Raw genomic sequence first — 20677 nt, 5'->3', positions numbered from 1 at the left:
AGTAGTAATAAAATAACTGTAACACCTAACGTCCATATATATGAAGTCGTAAGTTTTTTTTGATTTTACTGTTAAATCATAGTAATCATAGTTTTGTCTTTATATTTTAGACCCTCGATATCTTTTTTTTTAGTGTTTTCTAATTTAATAAATGTTCGACTTTTCATTATTATTATAATGATAATATTAGATTACTCTCCGATAGTAAATACTTCTAAAGCAAAAACAAGTCATAATGCAGCTTTTGGCACCAACTTACTAAAATCATTAAATTAAAATCAAGTTAAAATCTTTTATATCCATATCTTCAATTTTAAATGCGACAATTTTCTTGTTTGATATATTCACAAAACGCAAAATAATCCTCATCACTAAAAAAAGTGCCAATACGGAGTCATTATTGAGAAATGGTATTTTGGGGTATAAAGCTCATTCACAATCTAAAGATCACTACTCCTACCTGTGCCCCTAAATGGCAAAAATCCATAGACGTAAATATCGAATGCTAAAGCAGTATTAGGAGCGTTCGACGGTTCTTTGTAAAATCTTTTGTACACTATATATGATTGGCTGTAGATTTCTCCCGTTATAGACTTTGTTCAACGAATTACTGTCCAGTGGCTTTGCTATGTTTAAACTCGCTGTTAAAGAAAAAAAACAAAAAAGAACACTGTCTTTGGTGAAGAGACGAAAAATTTTAATTTATGACACGGAATAAGGCCTGAAATCATCTAGTAAGCCTAATGTTAAGCGATGACTTAACAATTTTTTTAAATAAAGCTTAACGCTGGTCAAAAAGTTATTTTTAATACATTACATCAATCGTAGCTTCTTTTAGTAAATGCTTAAGAGTGAAGCAACATCGAAACTCACGTTTATGTTTAAAAATGTACTCACCAATTTTTTTAATTACTTTATATGCCATATCAGAAAAAATATTGTTAACATGCTTTAAGATTAAAATAAATAAATTATTGTTATATTTTGATTTGTTATAGATAGCTATCAATTGGCTGAAGTTCCTATAGCTCATATTTAACTTAACTTACCATTTATTTGAACAAAAATGAAATTGTTACTTGAGCTTTATTATTTTAATATGTACTTTATTATTTAATTATATATATTGTTTACATAAATATATTTACAATTTTTAGTTTTAAATAAACGTAAAATAATCACAAATTTTTAATTTTAATTACATAGAAATGTCAAAGAAAAGTATCTCAAATTTGTAATTAGAAGTTAAATTACAAATTTTCAAAATGCATAGACACGCCAATTATTTTTAATATTCTCACAAAATTTCATATAATATTATATATTTTATATACTCCATGTAAATTAATGTAATTATTAAATTTTTAAAATTTTAAAATTTGAATTAAATAAAACGAAATTTAGTTAGCGAAATTCAATATATGTAAAAGATAAGAGTCACTTCGAATATATTTTAAACTTTCTTGTAATGAAATTCATGAAAGTCTATATTTAATTTGCTTTCAAATTTTTAAATACAAAGCAAAAATATATTTAAAAGAATTATATATATAATTTTGGTTTTTATTCCATCATCAATTTAAAAATGAATTGCATTTTCATATGTGTAAAATTTGTAAATAAAGCAAATAGAAGAGTATAAAATTGACAGAAATAATTTTTAAAGAAAGAAATATGTTCAGAAATTTATAATATTAAAGAACTTTGAAACAGCTTCTGTTGTTTTTTTTTTAACAAATTGAATCATTTCTGACATTAATTTTTTTTCACACTCAAATATGAAGGGGAACTCATCAAATAATAAATTCTTCAATTAGCAATAATTTTAACAAGAAAAACAATTTAACAATATACATTTTATTTTAATTATCTTTAATTTGCTTGATATTGAAGACTTAAATGTCAGATGTCATTTGTTTGTAAAATTAGCATTAACGCAATAGCCCATAAAAGATAATTAAAAGTATTTATTCTGTGAAAAAATAATTTATCAAAAAATTTAATTTTAATAAAATAATTTTTAAAAAATTTATTGTTATTCAAATATTTTTTATACAAAAAAATTTCAACAATCACAAAATAAATAAGTCTTTAATCCTGAAAAAATATTAACCAGTTCTGGAGCGAATATTATATCAGATTGCAAAAATTTAGAAAAATTTTTTGTTGCTTTTAGTTATACATATTTAATAGGTCTAATTGCATTTAGAATGAAAAAGAATGACAATACCACAATAGCTCCAGAAAACTCCACATTAAAATATTCAAATATTTTAGAATAGAAATATAATATTGAAACTATGCTGTTTCGAAGTAATTAAAATTTTCATTTATTAAGATATCAATGCCTCCAATTAAAAAATATTTAAAAACAATTTTAATTATTAAAAATGTATTTTACTAATGATTTTATTTAAATCTTTGAAATTTATTTTTTAATATTCTTATTTTTAAATTTAATTGTGCACAAAGTCACTTCATATTTAGATCTTAAAACTAATTTAATATTTTTCATTTTGTATTTATAATGCTTATATTTGTTAGTGTACTTAGTGCTAAGTTCTTTAAAATTTTTGAAGCCTTTCAACATTTATCTTAACAGTTCATTTAATTTAAATTTTCTAGAGTCTAACTAATAAGAGATTTTTGTTTATTATATATTTGGTTACTTTTTATAAATATATTACAGTTTTACTACTCAAATTATCTTCACATTAGTAGGTCACACTTTGTGTAAACCTTGGAAAGGTAAGAATTTCCAATTATTATATTATATTTATTATTAGTGTTCCATATTGAGATTTTTCTTATAATACAAGGCTAAAAAGTTACATACAAATTATAGAAAATCATATGAAATGCACACATATACATAGTTGATATATGTATAAAGTAAGTTATAAAATAACATTTTATATAAACTTGCAGTATTTTGTATGTTTTAGTACTCGTCTATTTTGTTTAAATTTTGTATTAACTTCTTTTCAATTTATTTATTTCGTTTTATTAAATTTTATTTAATAATTTACTGAGAATTTCTGGCATTTCAATCACCTTTCAACTAGTTTTTTAATTTTTACTCTCTGTCCGTTCATAATGAAGAGTGTGGAACTGCTTCTGTGCCACACCTGAGATGATTTAGTATGAATTTCACTTACAGTACCGCTTTTTTTTTGAAAATTTTTAAGAGTTGGGTGCAAATGTGTAGAAGGTTTCACGCATGGTTCAGAAGAAACTGTAGATCGCAAGAAGCTTGAAAGTCCAAATGTGTTAAAGATTTGTTGGAAATGATTTTTGTTTAGATTTCTACGTAGTTTGTACGCAGTTTCATATATTGTGCTGCATATATAGAACAGCAGAAGTAGATTGACAGATAGATTAATACATATAGACTTAGTGGCATGCGATGCTGCTGACGTGCCGCGCGCTGCATTGCTGCTGGGTACTTCCCTAGAAACGGAATGTGATACACCTTTTTAATGCACATCTTAATATCTGTTCAATAACTCAATCATTGTGTACACCGGTTTATTATTTACATATAATAAATGTATTGTATATAACATATAATGGCAATAATAGAAAAATGCTAATGTAGTTAAATTCTCTAAATAAGGATTATGTATACAAATATGATACACATGTAATATAAATAAAATCAATTAATTATATTTAAAAAAAAATCTAGTGATAAATATATACAATATTATAAAATACTTTATAATATGATCTAAATAAGATAAAATAAATATACAATAAAATTATTAAAACCCATAAAATGAAAAAAAAAAACATAAATAAAAGAAATTAATCATTAATGAAGTATAACATAAAAAAAGTAATCTGAGTAATGAACACGAACAGCTAAAAATGACCAAATTATATATATATATATATATATATATATATATATAGATATATATAAATATATATATATATATTATTTTCCTCTCATTAGGTAACGCAGAATCTGAAAACCATTCGATCCATTGGATCAAAAAAGAACGAGAACTTAAAAAAACACGCAAAGTTTTAATTTTTAATAATTTCCTTTATTATCGCCTTCAAAGTACTCTCCTCCTGCGGCAATACATGCATGCCAACGCTTGATCCAATTTTCCATACAAGTTTTATAGGACGCGGGAATTCAAAAAAATAACGAATATTACTTTACTCATATTGGGTAAAATGATATCCACGATAAGATAAATTTTATAGAGAGGGCAAAAAATAATTGATCCAGGGGTGGCTATGAATTAGGATATAGACTACGGCTGTCCGAAGCACTGCTCAGGGGTCCGCGACATGTTCTATGTATGTGATCTTACACAAGTCCGCAAATTTTGCTTCAGTATTCTTATAGTATCCAAAATATATAAATTTAAATTTATATACTAAGAAAACTAAATTTTTATTATTATTGAAACTAGAGGCGTGAATTCGCCAAACAGCCAAAACAGTCTTGTTGTACCAAATTCTAGGGGGCTTATTGTACACAAAGCCCCCTAGAGTGTAATGAAAAAAAGTCCAGTACTAAATCTCTTAATCTGTTCTGGTGACAGAAACTCCACCTGAAACAAGTTTCTTTTGAGCGCTGTCAAAGCTGGACAATCATAAAAATATTGCATAGTTATCTCCTCATTTTCGAAGTATAATCTACATTCCCGATTAGCAGATAATTGCAGTTTATCTGGGTGCAATTTCAGTTCAAAATGACCAGTATTGGAACCCTTTAGTAACCATTAGTACTGGGTAAACTTTCATATCAATAAACTTTCCTGGACTCAGGCAAAGCAAAGCACTGATAACACCATATTCTTACAAAGACATTCTTAAATTCTCAAAGTGTAATTTAAGGTTGATAACGGGTTTCATTACAGGTCATTATTATCTTCATATACTACAATTAACTGCTAACTCGGAATGCAGATTATGGCTTGAAGATGAGGAAACGACCGTTCACATTCATTGTGACTGTACAGCTTTAATAACGCACAGAAGAAACCTCTTTCATATGGAAGTTCTGTCACCAGAGCAGATTAGAGCTCTTCTCTAGATTCAGTTCTAGATTTTGCGCAAATAGTGCAATTCATACGGCCTCTTAATATAAAATATATTGTAACTCATTTATCAAGGGAGGTTTTTAAAGACTTCAAATGGCGTACTTCGGTAAGGTCTTGCTCTACTTTGAAGAAACACCATAAGTTCTAAGCGGACTTCAATTGAAATTCATTAACAGAATTTAATTAAAAGAAAATTTAGTTAGTGAAAATTTTAAGATATTGTATTTGAAACTTTACAGGCAGTTTATATTTTATATCAATATTTTATCATAAATCTATGAATCCGGTGAAATGGCAAAATTACTCTATACATCTCATTTAAAAAAAAATTGAAAATTTTGGCTAAGTAATATAAAAAACTATATGAAATATCAATAAAATATTTATATTTTAAATATTTATTATTTTAAGACCAAATGGTTTTGAATATAATGTTTTTACAGGCTAATTGAATAAACATTATATTAATGTTAAAATTAAAAATAAATCGTGGCTTTTTACTTAATTTTTATTTTTAACAATAATTAACATTATATAAACATTATATTTAGATTTTTGTTTTAATAATACATAAACGAATATAACAAATAAAATACGTCGAACGTGGTGAAATTATGCTATTGTAAATATAGGTAATATTAAAATGAAATAATATGAAACTACACAAAAAAATCTATAGCAAAATGTTAAGATGATGAAAGAGAAATAACAACGTAACACCGTATAAATTAATAAAAAATTAAATAATATATAAAACAAAATAACCTAAAATTAAATTAATTAAAAGACAAAGATAGTGAAATAACAAATAATTTACCAAAAAAAATTTGAAATAAAAAAAAGAATTTATTAAAATGAAAAAAATAAAAATGCTTTATTTAATGAAACATACTTTAATAAGGTTACTTAAAAAGGCCTTAAGAAAAGTTAATTAAATTATAGTATAAGGAAGGGTACTAAAATGACATATAATGAAAATAAATTTATTCAAATAACAAATTTGTTAAAAAATAATATTAATACACTCAGCATAACAACACATTATATGTAAAAGAGAATATATTTAATATATATGAAAATGAATACTAAATAATATTTAATAGCATTTTCATTCAATAAGAAATGTAAATATATACGAGTATTAAAATTTATAATTTAATTTGATTTTTTATTATTATGTTACTAACACGTAATGATACATATATGTTTAAGCTAATGTGATGCATATTATATTATAAAAACTTAAGTTTGCTTGAATTTTTAACTAAAAAAAATTAAGTTCCGAAATATTTTATTTATTTAAAACAAAAATATGTAAAATAAATCAAAATAAACATTAGAACATAAGAAAATATTGAAAGCATTTTCTGTATGAAATTAAATTAAATTAAATAAGTTGTGATTAATTAAAAATGATATGGTAAAAGGACAAAAAAATAATAATAATATAACTATGATATATAAACAAAAAATAAAATTACAAAAAATAAATATATAAAATGAAATCGTTTGGAATTGAAAAACATTAAAAATGTAATGACATTACTTCATAAATATATAAAGTAATTTTAATTGAATTGAGGGAAACAGAGCAAATAAATAATAAATTTTAAACCAAACTATAAAAAAAGAAAATTCAAATAAAAATATTTAAATGAAATTTGAGAAATATATAAGTGTAACAGATATGGTGGTATTATAGTACGAAAAGTCAGTTAATATATATAATATAAATGTAAAGTCAAATTTGAATATGTCAAATGTAAGTATTATTATAACATATTATATGATAAATAAGAAAAAAAATTGGAAATGAATTAAATGAAATTTATTTATAAATCTAATGATATATCTCATATGTAAGACTTTTATAAATAACCAACTTATAGTCCATAAAGAAAACACAATTACCCACTTACCATTTAGTATGTGAATGGTGACGCTCTTAGGTTTGGCGTTCGAGGGACTGCACTGATATAGACCAGAATCAGTTGGCTGTGCAGATTCAATTAATAGCGAAGAAATTGTTGTCTCTCCCTTTATCAATACTATTTTAACACCACCACGTATTGAGTTTTCACTGATGATCTAGGTTTTGGAAAAAATTAAGAAAAACCGCCAAGTCACATTTAGTATATTATATAAATTATTTATACATTATAAATAATATTAAATAAATAACATATATAACGTGAGATAAAGTTATGTAGCATATCTGTATAATATATAATAGTATATATAAAATTTATGTAATATTAGGACTCATAAAAAAAATATTAGGACTCATAAAAAAATGTATTTCAAACTTTTAATATGGCACTATAAGATAAGTACTATATTAATAATATTTAATAATATGTATGTATGTAATAATTTTTATTATTTATTTATCATTACTAAGCTCAGGTCTTTAATTTAACATATTAAAATTAAAAATGTTTTTTTAAATAAAAAATTACACTAATAAATTTGTGATAAATATTTAATTGTATTTTAATTTTTATAAAAAATTATTTATATTATAAATATTTCGGTCTATTTCATAGACCATCTTAAGTGTACAATGATTGTATGAATGATGAAAGATTGGTAATTTTAATTTTTTGTTGTAATTTTAAAACAATGTAAAGTACACAACACTAAACTTTAAATATGTATATAAAACGTTATTTTATAATTGTTGAAACATGCGGATAAATTCTCGAAATGTATAGAATATACAGTGCAAAATAATATATAATCTTATATAAATTTAAAATTAAAATCATTCAAAAATTTGTCAATATCAAAAACATACAGCGTCATTATGATTCCATATGATATAAGCAGGTGGTTCCGGACAATTTGTTATAACACAGGTTATATTTATCGTAGAGCCACTTTCAATATAAAGATCTGGTGCACCTATTATTTCCGTAGATGGCTCTGAAAAAATATTCGAGTATTTTATAAGCACTTAATCTAATGTAACTACAAATATCCTACCAACAACATTTAAATAAATGTAATGGCTCATATGTGGAGTAGTTGAAATTTGACATTCGTAAATACCAGAATCTCGATGTTGTGGATATTTTATCTGTAACGTCCAGTCATCGGTTTGTGGTTGATGTATAGCACGAAAACGCTGATCGGAAGTATATGTGTATCGGCCAACTGTGAGTAAGTGCACATCACGATGGCGTACCCAAGATACTTGTAATAACATCTGTTGTGGTGCAGTATTTAGAGAAGATTCATAAATATTATATATATTAAAAAAAATTTTGTTGATTTCTTTAATAATTTATTTCAAGGGGTTATAACTGATAGGAAAAATATTTAAATAGAATTAAAGGCTAGAGTTTAATATTTATATAATAAAAGTAGATAAAAGATTGACGAAGTTATTACAACAGCTTAAACTAACGATATATGATTGAATAGATATTGAACTTAATATCGGGCGGTACATTTTTAAATGTAAAAATCAAACCTTTTATCACAAAGGTTACAAAGGTCACATGGTTATTTTCCATGTGATATTTTGCTCTTTTGATACCATATTCCACGGAAAAACCATAAGATAGAAGTATGCAGAAATCCATTTTAAGTCTTTATTCATGAAAAGTCTGATAAGCTGTCAAAAAATGCTGCCGATTTCTCCAACTTCTGCAGTGAAGATTATTGTCTATCTGCAGAAGATTCCATAGCCATGATTTGGAATGACTGATAAAAGGTGATAAGCTAATTTGTTTGTTTTTAGTTGTATATGAAAAATAATTACCAACACATACAGTGTAAAATTCAAAAAAATTTGCATTTATTCAAAAGTTTATATTAAACTTCAAATAAAGTCAAAATATGATAGTATTAGCTTTTATGAAAAAATAAATGATATGGCTGATATAAAGTACACAAATAGAATATATAGTATTCATAAAAATCATTAAAAGATAGTCGAAGGAGAAGTGCTAAAAATTCACAAAAGAGGACGACTAAAACAGAGTTGAACTTAACTGAAAAGGATTGTGGGGCAGGCTTATGTTGATATTGAACTATTAAATGGTGAAAGAAAATAAAAATCTAAGTTAATTTTTTATATTATATTGATTTTTAATGTCCATTTTAACGAAAGAAACTAAATTCTTAATAAAAATTATTGTTTTCAGTAGAGAGGTGTTTATCAAATAGTAGTGAAATTGCAACTACAAAAACTATTTTTAATTTCTTATGTTATTGAGTCAACGAAAAATATTTTAAATTCCTAACTAAAAAATCCACACTTACCACAGATGACATTATAGATTGACTTATAATACAAACTCATGTGCTTAAGGCATATGATTTGATTCCAAAAAGATGCAAAACAGATTTTAAATGCAAATAATGTTCTTCTGTATTTCATAAATATTAATATTTAATATTTCAAAATATTAAATTTTAGTATTATTTCTAGTGATTGTACTTAAAGCTTAACAAATTTAATAAGTGAGTAAGTGTACTTATTTAGACTCATGTTTCTTAAGTATACAACCTGATTGGATATGTATGTATTTATCTAAATCAAATTTCATTTATTTTATCTTTTATCATTTGTCAGCTTTTGTTGAATATTTCTTTGTATGGAAAACATATTTATTATTCTAATTAAAAGTTTAACTTCAACATTTGCCGCCTCAGTAACAATGCAGCTAAGATGTTATGTTTTTGTAAAAAATTTGTTAGAAACATACTTGCCTGAATTTATTTGTCTGTCACAGAAATGTTATAAAACATTTTTATATTGTGTTAAATGTCTGTCACCTGAGCCGAAATACACCCACAAATCTTTGAATATAATTATTCCTAGCGTCAAACCTTGACACATTTCAACTGACAGTTTCTACTTCTTTCGCAAACCGTGCGTAAAACTCAACATACTGAATAGACTGTAAACAAAAAGTTTCGAATAGAATAATTATCACCTGTCACACAACGTGCTGCTTTGGAAAGCAAATCAACATGAAAAGTAGAAGAAGAAGAAAAGTTACAATATAAAATAAAATTTCTATAAAAATAATATAAAAGTATCTATAAATATGTACAGAAAACTCTATAAGAAATATAAGTACTTCTTACACTCTACGTACAAGAATAGAATATTTATTAAAGACTTCATAGTATTTGCAATAATTCTTTTATTAAATTGGCAGAAAGAAAAGCTTCAAATATAATTAAACTCTAATTATATATATTTGATCATATATAACTTTTCTTTAACTTCTTGTTCTAAGGAAGTAAGCCCAATTTGGTATGGAGGAGAATATTTATTTAAGGCATCTCCTAGTCGTTCAGTATAAGCAAAAATATTCATTTCCTTTGAATTTATATGAATTTTATTAAAGAGAAGGCATACCCGAAATTTGATTTCATGTTGGAAAATCCAGAATGATTCAATTTAACTTTACGCGTCTGATCGAATGATTCCACGATTCGACGACGCATGCAATCAGGCAAACAGTCAGGAAGACCGCGTGAGAATCAACCAAAAGTTTCGATAATAAAATATGTGTTTACAGGCTCGTAAAATTTGCATATCGATTTATTTATTTACTTTTTTATGGAAATTCTATTTAATTTTTTCCTGTACATATTTCCCTATACCACTTGTACGGTATAGGAATGTTTTTGTTGGCATTTTATTACATATAATATCAAATTCTACATTTTATATTTTATTTATTATAAAATTGTTTACAAAACAGTTTTTGTTTTATAGTTCGCTTTCGGTTCAAAAGCGGTAATAAATCTATTCTAAGCTAGCCTAGTTGTTTCCGAAATAGTCATTAATTTTTCATTCAAGCCGTTTCACACATTTGAACTGTAAATTTGTTGCTCAGTTTCCATTAATTTTGAAACCACTGAAAAAGTTATTAAGGACCCACCAACAATCCGCTAACCACCACATTTTGGCGTATGTACATATCATGCACTAAAACATCCCACCAATAATGCAAAATAAAATTGACACTTCCTGTTAGTGTGCGTTTGAAACAAAACTCTTACTTTGCTAAATTATATTGTTACTTAAATGGTATGAAAGATGGTATGATTTATTTTGGTATTAAACAAAACGAACCAAAATGGAATGCCAGCAGGGTTGGATATATAAATAAGCGAGCAGCTTGTTTTTTTTTTGGTTGAAAATATTTTCTTGAAAATGTTATAGTGAGGAAAGCACATATACCCATCCATTTATAAAAAAAAAAAGTTTTCAAATGCAAGGAACTATTGTGGTTTTCTGAAATGAAAGAAAATACCAATAGCTTTACTAGTTTTATAGAATGCAATTTGAACTGATGTTAGTAGGAGACCGACTACACTCAGAACAATAATTTCACGACACTAGATTTTAGTTTAACCATACCACTTCTTAGTTTTTATATATTCTTTATCAACTTAACTATAATGTGGTTAGAGCATATTGTTTGAGTGTAGATATTAATTTCATAATAGGTATAATGATACCATAAAAATTCGGACAGGGTAGTAAACAAAGTTTCCAATAAATATAACAAATATCAAGTAAATCAATATGTGCAGATAACGTATCTAGCGAGACAGTTATTTGCTTAAACTTATAAAGTGATCCCCTTATGTGGTTTGATATTTTAAAGCATTGGTTCGTGATAAAAACCGCTTGATATAGCTTTCGCGCTATTGGGTTCAGTCATAATTCACACAGTCCCATTCTAGATTCAGAGGTCAGAGATTTTGATTTGAAATCGATTCGGTACAAAACTAATTAGTGATACTTAAACATAAATACTAGAAGCGCCTACATTATGTTCCGTTTTTATGGAATGAATATTACAGAAAAATATTAGAATATAGTTTAAAGGATTGAAGCTTTTTAATAATTGATTGAGAAGTTGACATTCGTATCATTCTTTAAGATAGAAAAAATGTGAAATTGTGCGTATTGTGCTATTGATGATATTGAGATTGTTGGTGTACTGATTTTGAATTGCAATTTTTCAAAAAATAAAACTTTAATGGGATCTAACTATTACTTTCTTATCCTAATTTTTGAATTTAATATACACAAAGCTGTGCAGTATTGATTATTTCTTTAATTAGATTACCCAAAATCGCTAATTACAGGGAAATCAGAATTGGGAATTTGGATGCGAGATTATAGTTGTAATTGGATTTGAATAAATTACAAGGAATATGATTGGGATATTAGATGTTAGATTACTGTTAGAATTAGAGTTTAAAATATTAATTCCTTATTCTGAGTAACTGAATTTTAAAGAAATACCAGTAGTACTTTGCCGAATTAACATCAGCACGCTACTGATGGAACAACATCTGCACGGCTGCTCCAAATAGAATACGGTTCAGAGGAATTGTTGAGGCCCTATGCTCCACTGGGGGTTAACGGAACAAAGAAGAAGAAGAAGTAGTGCTTTTGAACAATTAGAAATTTTTTAGATTTTATATCTTATATATACTAGCGACCAGAGTTATTAAAGAGATCATTTACACATTCATCACATATAGACTGCAAAAAATAAATATGTTTGACGTTTCCGCTGAAGTTGATTTTCTTAATGGAAGAGTTATTTTGGTCGACATAAAAACTTCACAGCTATTTAATTTATTTCCTAAATTGAACTTAATTGATTCCAAAAGGTAACGATACAAATTTTACTAAATAATTTATTAAAAATGTAGGACTTATTTCGGAAATATTATATATATTTTTCGTAGCTATATGTTAATTTTGCGGAATTACCAAAACATGCAATAAAATTCAGAAAACATTAATTAAAGTGTACGAAACTAGGGATTCGATTTATTTAGTTAATTTAATTTGAGACCACTGAGCTCAAACCTGCAATTTTTTTTTCGCCTAGACATCTGAGTTTTTGAGAATAATAGGGTGAAGTTGAAAAATACTAAATTCTTGTAGCACATTATTATTTACACATAAATAAAAGCTAAGGAAACGATTTATCACAGGATTGCGGGAACTTAAGTAAAATGGTTCAATAGATAATTTTGTTAAGTTTATAACGCAAAAATATCACCTTACGTTACATTCCCTTCTTTACAGAAAAGCATATTTAGACAACATTCAAAAAACTATTTTTCACACCTATTTAATAAACAAGTATACCATTTAGATTTTTGAAAACTATTGTAGAATCTAAGTCTTATAGAATTAAAGCCACATTAATAAGCCATGTTTATGGACTTTAATCAAAACTCAAATAAGTAGAAAGATAAGACATATAAAAGTATTAAATCAATAGAATATTTTAAGACTCTTAAGTTCTTAAAAATACTGCACTAAGTTCATGATAAACAATTATTTCTATACCTTCAAATTAGTTCGTTTCAAGTAATTACTGATACTCCAGATTAGAGAGTTTCTCTCTCATTACAAAAATTTCTCTATTTCGTTTGTTCTAATTTGGCAACGTTAATCCATTGAGATATGTGTTATATTAAGCAGACCTGCTATCCAAAGCCTTATGTGTATAGCTTAATGATTGCCATTATTCAATGTGGATCATTCTACATCCGTAAAATGTGTTAAAATTGTAAAATTGTGTAACAAAAATGTTGATTGTGTTCTGTTTTGGTGATTGGGATTTGCTTAGTAGATATATCAGTAAATAAAGTGTTTGAAAAATAGTATTTATAAGAGATCAGTGTATAAGTGATTTTTAGAGAGTGGACTTTTCTGGTAATGAGGATAGTAGGACAAAAATCATCAATTATAGTCGTCACAGTTGCATGTTTGCAAATATTTTTAATCTCATATTGAAGTTATGAATATGAAAGACATTTTACAATATGTCCTTTCTGGTTTCTCTTCTGGCCGAGAAATTTTCCAGGACTTTGATTTCATGATTTGTTAATATCAAATCAATCACTAAGATCATGCAATTTGGTACCACTAAATTTTTTTGTGGGGTTATTCAAATGATCGCATTTATGTAAATAATTACTTTCACATCTTCTCCGCTTTGTAAATAATCCTATGTTTTGTTTTGGTTGAGCTGTTGTCAACTATATGAAGATAAGTTATAGAAAATTTCGTTTGGATAATTTCTGTAGAGAATATGAGAATATTGCAATAAAGTTGTATTGCACTCTTGAATATGTTTCATATACGTTCAGTTTCGAAACTACAGAATGGATTACACTTTAGTTGATAGTATATGATAGTTATTATTTAAAGTAGAGGATACATTTCTTTTAATATTTCGAATTGAAGGTAGGAGGAACTATAAAAAGAACCGTAAGAAAGAAGTATAAATCTAAATGCAAATTATTTCGCTAGCGCTTACAATTATTTTCAGAAATTTGATCAAAATAAACTGGAATATTTCTCTAAATAAAATTATTCAGTAATTATAAAGCAAAGCTAGTTTAAGATTATTTTTTTTTTTTTAATTGAAGATATTACTAATTATAAAGTAAGGCTTATTTAAAATGCGTTGTTTTTTTTTTAATTGACGAAAATTGGAGTAAACATGAAAAGCACTGAAGAAATTTGTTGTGTATTGCCATTTTTTGAAATACAATACTCTAATTACATTTAAAGCGATTAAACTGCAGTTTATTAAAAGGCAGTAAAAAAATACACATCTATCAATATTAAAACTAAATGAAAAGTAAATATCTAAAGATTCAATATCATTCCCACTTTTATATACTATTCGTAGTAGTGAACTTTGTATTCAGCTGTTATTCGCAAACTGCCAAATATTATTGGCACACCTGACCCAAATAAATATTTACTTTCACTTATTTTAATTAAGTAGACAATCGTTAGCAATGCCGTTTTACGGACTTACCGTTTTATTGCCAAGATTTTTGACACGGCAGTTTAAATATGCCGTTTTGCCTAGCAGCGCCGTTACATTTTTCGATGCTACTCTGTCGAAGTATGGACCGTTCGTGTTGCTGTCCTCGAATATGTCGATGGTGTTGGTATTTATACCGGAATTTCCTGATGTTATGCGACTACCTTTCTGCAGACTGCCACTAGCAATGGTGTAGTTGCTAACGTTGGCTGTTGTTGTCGCTGTTGTTGTCGCTGTTGTTGCTGTGGTTGTTGCTATTGCCATTGCGGCTGTAGTGCTGCCATCTACTGTGCGCGTACTAATGCTTGTGGTTGCTGCATAAATGTTGTTGGCGCTATTGGCATTGTTATTTCCGTTGCTAATATTGTTAGTATTTCCAATGCTCAGAGCGTTTCCGTTTCCATTACTGCTGCTGTTTGTATTCATGCTGTTGAGTATGGCATTTACGCTTTCACTTATGTTGTTAGGATCCTTCTGCTTAAATGAGTCTCTTTGTGCGGCAAACACTGAAAGGAAAGAAATTCAAGTAAAAGTTGATAAATAAAATTTCATTACTTTAATTGCACATTTTACACAAATAAAATAAACTTTTAGACAAGTAATATTTAAAATTTAATATTTTAAGTATTTAGGACTGAAGTTGTTGAAATAATTTAGCGAAAGTTCAAGGCTAAATGATTGGATTCGGGGGAATAGAATTTACTGTCTATTGGCATGAACAAATTTTTCTTTTTAGAAGAATTATGAAAGACAAAAATAAAAAAATTAGTTTATTTTTCTATTGGCAGAAATTGATTTATAAAATTCAGTAGAGCTTGTTTTTTTCAAACAAACGCAAAAACAATAAATTGAAAATTCATATTTTTCTGTTAAACATATTATATATATTATATTATTTAAAATCCACTCAAATATAAAAAATAAATTTAATAAATATTTTGAAATAAGAAGAATCAATTGATGTCAACATATTTATTCTACTTATGTTGTTCTCTTGCAGAATTAGTTTAGAAATTTATAGAGCAATTCGCGACACAAGTATATAGGTTTTTTATTCTCTTTCTTCTCACTAGCTTTCAGTATTTCTTTAATATATTGCGTATGAATTTATCATAATTCTTTAAAGATGCTTTTCATTCAGTTTTGGTATAATATTTTTATATAAATGGCGCACCAAAAGTGACCTACTTACGCAGAAATAATGTCATTATTATAAACAATTGAGGTCCTGATGCCAGATTGACTAATTTTATGTGTAAGTTACTAAAAATCGGAAAAATATTATAAAAGATTTAAAAGTATAAAACCAGTTATTTACTAGCTTTGAAATTCATGGTACTCTAATATTTTACACCTACTTTATATCCTAACCAAAAAGTATTACTTTATTTTATGATATCATAATATAATAAATCTGTATAAGAGCACTAAATCTTTATAATATCAGTAAAAAAATTATAAAAGTTTTTAATTTGGCTCGCTGTTTGCTTTAAGACAATATTCTGTTCCTGAATACTACTGAATCTTATTATATATTCGAGAATGTTTGTAGTTGCTTTTGATGTTTCTGTCATATACATATATATCAAAATATATATAAAACGCATAGCACAATAAATGAAAGTATTGCATAGCTAATCATCATAAAATTCAATATAGATTACCATTTGCGACACATGTAAATTAAAATAACACATATATTTATGTTCAAATTTATACTTTTAATATTGTATCGTATTCAATACGACATTCATTTGATATCAAGTTTTTATCGAAAAATTTAATTAGATTAATAGAGCAAATTTTTCCATTCAATGTTTATATTATGTCTTTTTAAAAATAGGCACTATCAGAGGAAATGTCAATAGTTCGTTTATTTAGTTTGAACGCCGTGACTGTATAGTGAATATTAGCCAATCCACCTAGATATACGAAGAAATTAGTAGGACGGATTCTTAAAATTTTAAGAAAAACATGAATAGAGTCAAGGTTTATCAAGGGTTATAACTGGAGGGCTTAGCATATTTAATAAAATTGCAGCAGATCCATCCATCCGTTAAAACTAGGCAAAGAAGTCACCAACAAGAGTATGTGTCAATTTACTTTACTAGAGCAACAGTTGTAGCTTATATATCTCTTATAACTGGACAGATAAAACTATTTGTTTTCAAAAACTATTTGTTTTCAAAAAATTTAAAAGATTCTTCGAAACTTAAGAGAAAATAGTTAGTATAGTTAAATATGAATCTGCGAATCTAAAAAATTCCAATTGTAAAAACTGTTTTGGGAAGTGAATCCTTTGACTTCAAAAATGAACAGAAATTAGTAAAAACTATCCTGAAAAAATAATGAAAGGTAAAGATAAAAGTTTGAATTATATTTCTCGCGTTTTTTTATGGCCAACCAAACGAATCTTTTTTGAGCACCTATTGTGTGGTTGACATTTCATGACATCTTTTCTTCTTCTTCCATATAAGCCCTGCCTTTAATTTATGAACTTGTTTTCCGAAAGTAATAGAATCTGTGTGGTTTGATTGATATTTCAAATCCGATCTTTAGTCATGGAATCGGGCACAATTTCCGTCTAATGACTCCAATTTTTAGTTGGAACAAAATACGATATCTTGCTATTATTAAGATGCATGATTATAACTCTAAACACTCTACACCTAGCTTTTATGGCATCTGTAATATTTATAGATATTTCTATATTGTTCGTAGCTTATACCCTCATGACCACTATTAAATCATGAACATCATACATAAATTTTGCACTAGATAAAAAATCACTATTATAAACCTGGTAAATTAATTGAAATATATAGGAAAAGTTTTATTACGTTCTAAATCTAAAAGAAGAATTTAAAAATCTTTGACGAAAAGAAGATCCATAAATCTTTTGTATGCATATATCTGAGGATGTTAGGAATACAGTCAAGTTTGTGGCTCTATCATATTGCTTTCCTTCCACTTGTATGGGTCAAGTGATAGGACTTCTAGCTTTAAGATAATTATATGAAACCCATGCACAAAGTGTAGTATTGCAACGAGTAATTATTTATACTTAAGCGAGGTTTTATGTAGAAGTTTGCCGCTCATACATCATATAACAAAACTTGATTTAACTAATTGTTTGATGTCATCTACACCAGTTTACAACATATTACTGTATATGCAATAGCGCTGATTTTGTTTTTCTTAAAGTCATAAAATTGTGACAGTATATCAGTGCCTAATATGTTGTACTTTACCTATTTTTGTAAATGCCAATATATGGATCTACGATGAATATCTATATCAAACTAATACTGCGTTTTTTGGAAAAGAACTTCTTATTTAATGATTCCATTATATATTATAATATTTTTTATAACTGAAAACATCTTAAGATGTATGTTATAATTGTAATTTAAATTAATAAATGGAATGGTGTTGTATACATGTAATTTATACCTCAATAATTAATTTTCTATACATGCGCTTGGAACGTCGAAACAATAAGACATGATTCATGATGTTGGATTAGCAGAATTATTCTAGTAACGTATATCGAGCACATTTGATATCTAAGCCATCAGATATTAAGTTTAAGGAGTCGCATCTTTTAATGTGGGTAACTATAACTGTTGAATGTGTTGTAATAATGAAAACATACTACAGAAGTAATGCATCGAAATCTTTTCTTACCAATCTAATTTATTAACAAAAAAATTTGTCGTTTTTTAGGGCTGTCAATTTTTTATTTCAATTTTTTTATCGTTTTTTACTATATATAGTATGATAATAGTTCTCTGAAGAAGTTTGTAAGTTAAGTTAGTATCTTTAGCATAATAGTACCAAAGGACTATACTAGCAAAAGTTTTTGTCGGAATTTTTGTAATGCATTATCTGAAGATTATAATGTCATGAGAATTCTATTACCTAAATCCTACCACCAAAAAACGCTACTGGCTTCAGAAGTCTCTCTGAAGACTTCTACTATCTGAAGACTACTATCTGAAGTCTATCTGATAGGCAGATAATAATTCGTATTATTATTAACACCAAATAAATACAAACATTAAAAGACAAAAGTGGTAACTTTTGAATTACCAGCTTTGTAATGGAAACATCATTCGTCGCTAAATTTTCCGAGCTGCTTCAAACCCGAACTGTTATCTTATAAATTTTAAATCTTATTTGTTTTTTATATGAATGTAAATGATTATGCCTAAGCTAATTTCATTAAGTTACAAGCTTAACTAAAATATTAAAATTCAACTATTTTCTAATAGGAAACTTAACTATTAACTAAGTGAGTAACTTTTGAATGAGAATTAATTATAACTGTACATATCTATTCCATGTCAATACAGCACAGACTACCAATATTGTTCGAGTGTAGTTATTCTTTCAAGTACAGTTCTGAAAATAGCTATTTTCTTTACAAATAACTGCACTTATGGCTGCTGTTAGATGTAATTATATAACAATGTTTAAAAAAAAAATATATATAAAATATACAGTCTTCTATTTCCAATCAAAAAATTGCTAATTATTACGTTCTCAGTCAGCAATAGATATTTGTCCTGTTTTATATCTGATTCAAGAATTTTATTTTTCTTTAAATATTTCATTACATTACATTTGACTTATTTATTGTGCACTGAGTTTTCATTTTTATATTTACCAAACCAAAGGCTTTTTAAATGAATTTAGTAGTCTCCTCTTACCGCAGTTTCTACAAGTGAAAAAATTCAGAAAAATTTCGCGAATTCTGAACTTTATGTTGTGAAACTTTCAGTCATCGAAACGATATGCATTTGCCATAGATTTTTGTGTCAAGGTCGAGAAATTTTAACCACACAAAAATCACATACATCGATATGCTTTCAGTGAAATTACTTTGGAATAAAATTACTAAAAAAAATTGAGTTTAAGTTTTGCTTTCTAGTTGTTTGATTTGAACTTGAAGGTTAAAGATTCGACAAAATTAAAAACCATAAGAAAAAATATTAATTTAAAAATATTTCTTTTCAATTACTTACCGCCATTTCCAGATATTACGAATGTTACAACAATAAGCATGGCTATCATTATAACCAGTAAAATCAATCAAGTTAATGTTGATAGTAGACAAATATTTCGTGCTCCCAAGGGACTTGTCTGTGTGTGCGTCTGCTTACTTCTCTGTATTGAGTTCGATTGATTGTATGCGTGCTGGTTTAGCTTCTGCTGACTTTTGCTGTGTGACAGGATGGCGTCCTGCTGAGTTATGCACTCAGCTACCTGCCCACATTGTCTGCGACGTTTTATTGAATTAGTTTCTCGTTGTTGTTGATAAGATGTAGTTTTTAGTTCAGGAACTTTTATTCGAAAAGTTTCCATAATATTTTTAATTCAATTGTTTTATATGACATTTGTTTTGCATCAAGCAATGAAATGTTCTTTTGTACTTAGATTTGTTATGAGGTTGAATGCACAAAGTTAAAAGATAATCAGGATTATATTTTCATATTTTATTGCGGGCACTGAAACGTTAAGGTATTGAAGAGAACGTTGGATTCTGGTAAGTGATTTTAGTTTTTGTATAAATTTTATAATAGCATTACATAAATGTTACTCATAATAAATCCTTTATAACTGCAGAAACAAAATTTACTTTAAATCCCATATAAATATCTTATTTTATAAACAAAAATCTGTTTTTATAGCATGCATGAAAATAAATTACTCATACGCACTGTTGAACTCAATTAATGGAAAACAAGAATTCAAACATCTAAGCAA

General features: G+C 26.7%; 1 protein-coding gene across 2 annotated transcripts; it reads right to left on the bottom strand.

The window, feature by feature from the left end:
• Positions 1 to 2960: 2960 nt before the first annotated feature.
• Positions 2961 to 20447, bottom strand: LOC119681348 (probable serine/threonine-protein kinase MARK-A). 2 transcript variants are annotated; one of them, XM_038094513.1, is made up of 6 exons: positions 19936 to 20447; positions 14900 to 15414; positions 8049 to 8271; positions 7861 to 7988; positions 6983 to 7151; positions 2961 to 3472 (listed from the first exon to the last, which is right to left on the bottom strand). In XM_038094513.1, the coding sequence occupies exons 1-6, from the start codon at positions 19982 to 19984 to the stop codon at positions 3051 to 3053; spliced, it is 1506 nt and encodes a 501-aa protein (XP_037950441.1). In that variant the 5' UTR covers positions 19985 to 20447; the 3' UTR covers positions 2961 to 3050. The 2 variants fall into 2 exon arrangements, with proteins under 2 accessions (XP_037950441.1, XP_037950442.1); XM_038094514.1 differs by having other exon boundaries at positions 3222 to 3450.
• Between the last annotated feature and the right edge of the window lie 230 nt (positions 20448 to 20677).

The sequence above is a fragment of the Teleopsis dalmanni genome, chromosome 2 (assembly GCF_002237135.1).
Source record: "Teleopsis dalmanni isolate 2A chromosome 2, ASM223713v2, whole genome shotgun sequence".
Lineage (NCBI taxonomy): Eukaryota > Metazoa > Arthropoda > Insecta > Diptera > Diopsidae > Teleopsis > Teleopsis dalmanni.
Note: the sequence above shows the minus strand (reverse complement) of the source record. Positions and strands in the feature narration are given on the sequence as shown.

Excerpts from the sequence above, each read along its gene's own strand:
- LOC119681348 (XM_038094513.1), bottom strand. The coding sequence starts at position 19,984 with ATGATAGCCATGCTTATTGTTGTAACATTCGTAATATCTGGAAATGGC. Across the intron at positions 15,415-19,935 it reads CGTAATATCTGGAAATGGCG|TGTTTGCCGCACAAAGAGAC; the intron begins GTAAGTAATTGA and ends CTTTCCTTTCAG. Across the intron at positions 3,473-6,982 it reads CACCATTCACATACTAAATG|GTGTATCACATTCCGTTTCT; the intron begins GTAAGTGGGTAA and ends TGCATTAAAAAG.